The 9,139-nt window shown below is 34.7% G+C and overlaps 1 protein-coding gene across 2 annotated transcripts; it reads right to left on the minus strand.

Annotated features, from left to right (window-relative positions):
• Nucleotides 1-3,598: 3,598 nt before the first annotated feature.
• LOC150038601 (gamma carbonic anhydrase 1, mitochondrial-like) lies at nucleotides 3,599-8,829 on the minus strand. 2 transcript variants are annotated; one of them, XM_090309659.1, is made up of 5 exons: nucleotides 8,496-8,829; nucleotides 6,023-6,166; nucleotides 4,994-5,119; nucleotides 4,757-4,908; nucleotides 3,599-4,277 (listed from the first exon to the last, which is right to left on the minus strand). In XM_090309659.1, the coding sequence occupies exons 1-5, from the start codon at nucleotides 8,608-8,610 to the stop codon at nucleotides 3,999-4,001; spliced, it is 816 nt and encodes a 271-aa protein (XP_090165785.1). In that variant the 5' UTR covers nucleotides 8,611-8,829; the 3' UTR covers nucleotides 3,599-3,998. The 2 variants fall into 2 exon arrangements, with proteins under 2 accessions (XP_090165785.1, XP_090165779.1); XM_090309653.1 differs by lacking the exon at nucleotides 8,496-8,829 and adding an exon at nucleotides 7,411-7,712.
• Between the last annotated feature and the right edge of the window lie 310 nt (nucleotides 8,830-9,139).

Consider the following 9,139-nt stretch of genomic DNA (forward strand, 5'->3'; position numbering starts at 1 on the left):
GGGTTGTTGTTGTTTTAGGGGTTGGTTACTGTTTTTGTTGGTTTCTATTGCCTTGATATTGTTAATGATGGCCAACAAAAGAAAATTGTTATGCCAAAAGGGGAGATTGTTATTGTTTTTATTTGGCATGCAAATTTTCCTTTTGTGAAATATTGGATCTTTTTCGGTTGATTTCCTTTGGACTGTTCGATTGGTTATTTTTGGAATGGTTCTGGTCTTGTTGGTTTCCTTGTTTGTATCTTCCTTGTTGATACTATTATAAAAGGAAGTCTGAGAATCTCTCTTTGAGTTTTTTTGGTGAGACGACATTGAATGGTGTGTGTGGTTCTTTTGTGGTACATGATCGTTACTGAAAAGAAAAGAAACGAAGAGGTCTGAAATCCTATTATTATGCATGCATGAATCCTTGAAGAGAAGCATTGAGTTTATGGGGAGCCTAAACATACAAAATCAATAAAGCCTAGGCTGAGAAAAAAATCTTGAGATAGGTGGCAACAAGTTTAGGGAGAGTCTAAACAGATTGCCTATCTAAAGTTTACTATAATACATGATAGTGGTTCTATCAGTTAAGTTATTCCTCTTGTAAACCTTTTGAATTATACTGAGCTTCTCTTTAATTTGGGCTTTGTGCCCCCAAGATGTAGGTAAAACTGTACGGAACTAGGTTAACATACTGTGTGTTATCTCTCTTCTCTACTTGTTTCTTTTGTGTCATTTCTTTTGTTATCATCATTGTATCCATCATCATATGTTTACAATTGGCTGGTTATGCGTTTTTGTTTTTTCAAATTCCATTACAATTATCCTAATTTTCATTAAGGTTTGGTAAACACGACCTTAGATTTTGAATTTTAAGACGTGTTTTCGGTTAGACAACTATTGTTGAAAAAAAACAAAAACAAAAACAAAAACCTCTCAGTACTACCACATGTATAAATAGAAAAATAATAGAAGAATTAAATTAAGACAATAAAATTTGGAACACAAAAATTAACTAGTAAAACTTCATCTTGGTATTAGAACAACCTGACTTGTGTCTTTTTTAAATTGTGTAGAGAGATCTTTCTTTCGGAGAATTCTCATGCTAACTTTATAAATAGAGAGTGAAAATTCATATCTTGTAACCAATTGATATATAATCATGCTGGTAATTTTATTCTTTTTCTTTTCGTTTTTTGAATATACAAGGTTAATTTCAAATTTGTTATTGAAGTCATTAAGGTCCCATTACCATTTCATTTGGGTTTTAGTTTTTTAAAATTAAGTATATAACTACTGTTTCCACTTCTAAATTTTTTACTTGATCATCTAATTTTTACCAATATTTTAAAAAACAAAACCAAGTTTTGAAAACGAAAAAAGTAATTTTAAAAAACTTATTTTTGTTGTTCGAATTTGACTGAAAATCCAATTATTTTACTTAAAAAAGATGTAAAACATTATAAGCAATTAAACGAAAACAAGCTTAATTTTCAAACAACAAAAAACCAAATAGTTATCAGGTTTGATTTCTATTGCTTAACCAATTATTACACTTTCAATTTATCCTAACAAGTTGTTAGAATATACTCGATGACTCGCATTCTATTTTCATAGTAATGAATTGGTATAAGTTTATTAGCGTAGCTGGATATATTAAAGTTGTATTAGTAATATTCATAAGGTTTAATTAAACAATCGGGACGAAATTGAAAAGTTATAAATGGAGATGGCACAAATGAGATTAGAATTGAGTAAAGAAACAAAGGAAAAAGAAGGACACCAACTTAAACATAACTCAATCGACGTAAACTTATATCATCAACTTTCAAATGCGATCGTTGGATCTTCCCCACATATTGTTAAAGTAATAATTATAATAATTGAAAAGAAAACATGGGAGAACAAGTCTTTGAGGATAGTTGGTCAACGTCCACTAGAAGCAGTACGGCCAAATTGGAGCAACAAGTTAAACACAATGAACAATGGAAAATACCAAAATGAAAATGTTTTTCTTTTGCTTTCTTTTGAATTGGATGTTTTGTCTGTTTATGATAATAAGTTTGAAATGGCCAATGGCCAATGTTTTGGTTTTGCTTCTTGGAGTACACATACAATGCCCAACTGCCCATTTGTCACTTATGATTCTTTTTCTTCATCTTTTGTCTTTCTCCTCACATTTTGGTCCCAATTTACTAAACTCCACAACTTTTTCAACATCACTACTTTTCTCTTCCTTTCAAAAATCAAATTCCTCTTTCAATCACTCTTACCATCTTTCATTTTTACCAATTAATATTTGCATCATTATAACAAATATCTCAATCCTCAATACAAGTTTTATTTTGGTGCAAAAGGAGATTAAGAATTCAAGTTCTGCTGGGTAACCATTTCGTTTTTTTATTTTTTTAATTAAATCTATTTACTCTCAATTTCTTACAATGATTTACTTCTTTCTTCAGTACGAGATTTGAATTCTTAGCCAAATTTCAATAACAAATGCAAATTTTTAAAAATTACTTTTTTTAATTCTCAAATTGTGGCTTAGTTTTTTTTTTTTTTTTAATATTGATATATATAACAAAATAAGAAACTTAGAGGTTTAACGAGTGTTTATAGACTTAATTTTTAAAAACTAAAAACTAAAAACATCGTTTGGTAACCATTTCGTGGTTTTTCATTTTCGAAAATTAAGTCTATAGAGGCTATTTCCACCTCCAAATTTCTTCTTTTGTAATCTATTTTTTATTAATGGTTTAAAAAATCAAGCCAAAATTTGGAAACTTGAAAAAGTAACTTTTAAAAACTTATTTTTGTTTTTGAAATTTGACTAAGAATTTGACCATTGTACTTAAGAAAAATGTAAATTATTATAAGAAATAGAAGAAAATATGCCTAACTTTCAAAAACCAAAAACAAAAAACAAAATAATTATCAAACGAAACCTAAATGATTATCAAACGGAACCTAAAGACTTTAGAGGGGGTTTATACGGCTGACATTTTTCCAGCCACCTTGTGAAGAATAATAAATGGTCTTTTTTGGGAGGAAAAATAAAAAAGCAAAAAAGTCTTTGGGATCAAATTGGAGCTCTTGAATCCATGTCAAATCAAAATGTACTTTTAATCAACTTTGCCACTGAGGGAGATGAAGTGGGGATCTTAATAGGAAAAGTAAGTGGCTTTAATAATTGACATTCCTTTCAGTGGATTAAGGGCTCTAGGGTTTTTTTTCTTTCTTTTTCTTAATGCACCATTATTCACCAAATAAGGCAGACAAACAGATTGGCCCATTCATTCCCTTCTCAACCAGAAAAACCATAGCAAGAACATCCCCCCTTCCGTCTTTCTGCAGTTCCCCTAGCCATACGTTTGCTTCACCTGAGACCTTTACAGTTGGCTGCCTAATATAATCATATCACACTAACATGAAACACTGTGGATATGATAGGTTCATCTAAACCTTCCTTAATGAAACTGATGCATCAGGGTGCATCAATCCAAGCAAAGTTCCCTGTTTCAATTCAAAGATTAGATCCACTGACAGAAAAAAAAAAGCATGGTGATTATGATCTTTAAGGTCTCCACTGTCATCAGTTGCATATTAGATACACATTAGATGAATGAAGTATCTGATCCATATAAAAAAGGAATCAGGAAGACTGTTAAAGTGAAAATACACATGTTTCCATTGTTCTTTATTTCCAAAATGTAATAGCAAATGAAATTTTCAAGACCTGGGAAACAAATCCAAGGATGGCTTCAAGATGATTAAAACATCCAAAGTTATGATGTCTCACTGTGCCTGATTTCTCAAGATGAAGAGAAAATGGGGTTTCAGAGAGGATGATTGAATAGAGTTGTGGCCATAGGACATTGTCCGTGATTAATGGCGTTCACTCTTTCATTCAACCTCCATACATTATTTGAGATGTGAAGGTTGCGTCTTTTATGAATATCAGCACAACATTTCAAAGGGCAAGAATTTTATGTGGTTGGTCACCTACATCAGAAATTTGTCTAAGAAGATTTTGGTACTTTGTCGGCCAGTATGTTATCTGGAAGGACAAGCTCTGGGGGGGTTTCACGAACAACGCCCAGCATTGAATCATAATCTTCATCACGACGAGCAAACTTTTTGCGAAGGACTTTTTCAAATTCAATTTCATCAAAGCTCTTTATGTTTTCTGCTGCATGAACCTGTGATAAGTTGGAATAATTGATGGCCGACTGGGAGATAAAGGCCATCTCTTCTTCTGTTAGCTTCCTCAGGAATTTGGCTGGATTGCCTCCCCATACCTGTAATTGCATTGCTGAAAGTTAATAATTTCTTTCAATCATATGATGGAGCCCAACTACTAACTATAATAAAGAAGGTAAACATCCAAGGTAGATTTGAGAAGTCCTATACTCTCTTGCCAATAATTAAGCAAGAAAACCAAAAAGACCCGCTTATCACTCTATGCTAAGTCTATATTCTTTTACACCCATCTTACCCACATTGTACCAGACTAGCAACTACATGAATCCACACCTCAAAACAGATAAGCTCGCACACTTGACCTAACCCCTTTAATGTTCGTCCTAATTGATAACGGGGGACGTATCACACCATTCTCTCAATCAGACAAACAAACAAAAATAAATTTCCATTAGAAACAGACAACTGTGCCACCAATCCTGGAATTGTGGGAGCCAAGTAAAAACCGTATCAATTCAACTATATTCAAGACCAGATAAATACACTGATATCAAAGTAAAATGTAGTATTGAGAGACCTCTCCACATGGGATCCTTGTATTCTGCCTCACAAGTGCTCCAGCAGCAACCATTGCATGCTTTTCTACGTACACTCCATCAAGCAATGTTGCTCCCATCCCCACAAATGCCTCGTCCTCAATAGTACATCCATGTAACACAGCACTGTGACCTGTCTAGTTAAAATTTGAAACCATAACACATGCACATCGAGTGATAGATGCTAATATCATTAAAAAGAAAATGATATCACTCACCAACAGTAACATTATCTCCAATGATAGTTGGTAAAACCTTTCCACTCAAATTGGATTTTGCTACGTGAACTAAAGAGTTGTCTTGTATGTTAGTTCCGGAACCAACACTGATGCTGTTAACATCACCTTCACAAGAATTTATCGTTAGACACTAATATAAAGGAATGATGTGAGAGAAGATGGGGAAAGAAGAAAAGCAAACTGGTTAAACAAATTACTGGCAAATGGTTGTTCCAAGGTAAACTAACGGTTCTCACCAAACAAATTTAGGCAAAAAGAAGAGCTGACTCAACTTATTATCTGCCAAGCAACAGAGTGGTCATGCTCACACAAAACACCAGTTACAGTCCCCAGAAAAAGTATCATTCCTCAAAAATTTGTAATTACTAACAAGCAAGAATGCAGCAAATGGAATTTCAATAGTTGCATGACCTCATACTTATGCACAACCTAGAACCTAAAATTTACCCTACCCTTGTCACACAAGGAATTTTCCCGGCCATGGCATACAACCTAAAAATCATCAATGCAGCAACCCAATTAACTTTTGCTCCCATCACATTATCTTTCCTTTTTTTTTTTTTTTTTTTGCAGTCTCCTCAATGGATTTCAGAAGAGAGAGCTTCGTATCCTATCATATTATCACAACATTTCTTCTTTAACCTTTTCCTTCTAATATTCTTGCCTCAGTCTACTATTCAGATTATCATATTTTCAAACATTATTTACCAGACATGCTTTCATCAGATTTTCTCCAGCGTTGGGAGACCATTACTTCAACAGGCTTGCAAAACATTCAATCAAGTGAATTTCAAAAGCCAAATATATAAAAAGATTGCTATTTCAAGTCAAGATAAATGGATGAGATACTATTAAACACTATTTGTATAACATGTAAAGTCCACAGTCAGGAACTTTGGAATCAGAAAAAGTAGTCTAAGAAGAGGGATGACGTCAAAATTAACATAGTACCAGATGTAAAGAATGAAACAACATGAACATCTTCAAATAGGTTAATATTAAGCTTACCTCTCAAAACACACCCATACCAAATAGAGGACCCTCGTCCCACCTGTACATCACCAATGATAGATGCGCTAGGTGCCACAAATGCATCCTTATCAACCACAGGAGCCTTGTCAAATATGTTCATGAGCGTCCTATGCCTAGATACTAAAGAAATAAGAATAAGAATTAGATAATGTCATCTGAAAATTATACTTATAAAGAGTTCAAACCAAAAGCCTTCCCATAGTTGCACAAATTCATATGTAGCACAGCAAAAACTAGGGTTCAACAGATGAATCCAGGGCATATAGAATGTTGCAGTGTATATTATAAAACCTCAGTCAAGTATTGATTATATACATGACAAAGTTGAATTAGAAATGATGGTGGAGGTCATTGTTTGCTAATTGCATTTTCCGTGTCCTTCTAAGAAGCATTTTGCAACAGCCCTTGTTTGCAAGTGTTTTGCAACAGTCTTTAGTTTATAATCTATTTTCTTTGACATAGGAATTCTCAATATTGGAGGTACTAGTTGAAAAGAAAAAAGGAGGGACAAAAGGACGTATTATCACACAATGAAAGATTGATTAAAGTTAAACTCCTCTCAAGATCTCAACATCCAGATTCATCATCACAAACAGCTATATCGTGTACAAACAAACTAATATAATCCTCAAACTATGGAATAATCAAGGATTGAAATACTGTCAGGATGTCAGTAATCTGTATCAGCGGGTTGGCATCATTATTAAGATAAATCGATTTTTTTTATAGAAACTGATTCCATTGAGAAAAAATGAAAGAATAACATGGGCATTAAAAATAACAATAATAATAATAACAATAAATAAATAAAAACCCCAAACCCACTAAAAAGAAAGGGTTTCCAACTAAGTACTTCGAAACCGCGGCCTAAAGAGAAACATGAAACCTCACCAACGATCAAACCTGACTTCACCAGAGTCTCTCCACACCACGGAACACTCTGTTGTTCCTCTGCCCCCAAAGATCCCACAAAATCGCACACACTCCCGCCAACAAAAGAAAATCGTCTTTCTCTTTTAAAATTGGATGGAGGAGGAACTCCTCGATCATCAAATGAACATCCCTCTACCAAGCCAGCGAGATATCAAACTCCTAAAAGAGATCATTCCAAACAGAACTTGCATACTGACACTCCCAGAGAAGGTGATCAAGGTTTTTCTCTGCCTTCCAACAAAGGATACAACAAAAAGGACCCATTGATGAAGGCATTTTTCTCATCAGCTTATCCAACGTATTAACGCGACCAAGCAAAACTTGCCTGACAAAGAACTTGACTTTCTTTGAAATCTTGATCCTCCACAAAACATTAAAGACCAACTCAACAACAGGAAAGGAATCCAATAAAATCCTAAAGAATAACTTACAATAAAAGCCCTTCAAAGGGTTTGGACTCCAAACATGAACATCTCTTCTCCCAAGCCTAAAGTCAAAACCCTCCACCAAGAAAATAAGAGAGATCATATCCACCGTTTTCCTAATGGTAAATGGCCAACGAAAATCAAAGGAAAAAGAAACAGAATTCCCCGGCCAAACCAAAAAGACCAACACGACAAAATTTTTAAGAGTGGACAAATGATATAATTGAGGAAACACCGAGGTGAAGGGTCTATCCCCCACCCAATGGTCTTCTAAAAAATATGTTTCCTTGTCATCCCCCACAACACAAAAAACAAGATGGAAAAAGGAAGGGAGCTGGAGAGAAATATCCTTCCACAGATTTCGATACGTGCCTTTAACCTCGTGGGTGGGGACCATGTTTGCTCATAATAATTCTTTATCACAAGGATTCGGGCTCAAAGGCAAAATGCTGCAATGATTTAGCCAACAGGGCTTTGTTGGGTAACCTGAAATTTTCGAGCTCCAACCCCCCAGTCCACGGATTTCCCCACAACATCCCAACTAGCCAGATGAGACCCTTTCCCTTCCTCCACTCCTTCCCAAAGGAAGTCTCTTATGAGCTTTCTTGCAAACCGAGACAGACACGCTAAAAAGAGAAAAGTAATTATACCAACAACACCCCCACAAAAGCAGTTTCTCTAGACAAACATAAACACAAATGCACATTCCTCTTAAGCAATGATAAGACTATAGCAGTTCATATCTTCAAGTCAGAAAATCACAATACAATATCTAAGTACATGCCTTCTACAAATAATGTCCAACTCCAACAAACGAAAATTATCGTTTGAATGTCAATTCCAGGCAAACGTAAAAGGGCATTCGAAAGAGAATTTCCTAGAAAAACCCAAAAAATATACATTGCAGTTTGTGCCCAGGAAAATGGCAAACAAAAGTTACGAAGCATGAATATCTTTTCCGTTGCATCGCATAGCCCAAATGATTCCATCAAATTAAAATCAGTGGGAAAACAAAGACAATCTTAATAGCAATCTAAAAATGGAGAAACTTGGAAGATCATAATGTAGAATGTGGTAATTAAGAAGATTACGTTGTTCTTGAAAGTAGTAATTCCCTTGGAGGCGGCAACCAAGACGATCGAGGGCTTGGCCGGTCTCCCGGATCCAGAATCCGACGGTGTAGATTGCCTTTCCCAATGTTCCCATCTTCCACACCTGCTCTTCGTCCTCTCGTCAGTCTTCAATCTTTTGCTATTACAGATGGAGGAAATGTAGGATTCAGAAGGAAGAGGGCATAGCTGAAGAGTTCTTCGTTTTTTTTTTTTTTTTTTTTTTTTTGGGGGGGGGGGGGGGGGGGGGGGGGTTAAATTATACCAAAAAAAAAAAAAAAAAGAAGAAAAACAAAATGGGTGTCAATAATAGGGAAATTTGTACGGATGACCCAATTTTTTGATATAAAATGTCAAATGACCCATTTTTAAAAAATAATGTTAATTGACCCCCTGCTTACGTCATCACAGGATGAGATTACAAAAATTGCCCCTGATAACTGTTTCGTTCTCGCTTCGCTAATCTTGCTCTCGCTGTCTGTTTATCTTTCATCGTGATGTAATTGTTTGTCACTGTATGCTTGATTTGACAATTTTCACGAAATTTGTCTACAACTTAAAATCGTTAACACACAGCAAAATGATGTATTCTTTAAAATCTAAACTTCATCTGAATTGTCATTTTG

Source organism: Benincasa hispida, chromosome 1, assembly GCF_027475165.1.
Source record: "Benincasa hispida cultivar pf3 chromosome 1, pf3_genome.v1.1, whole genome shotgun sequence".
Lineage (NCBI taxonomy): Eukaryota > Viridiplantae > Streptophyta > Magnoliopsida > Cucurbitales > Cucurbitaceae > Benincasa > Benincasa hispida.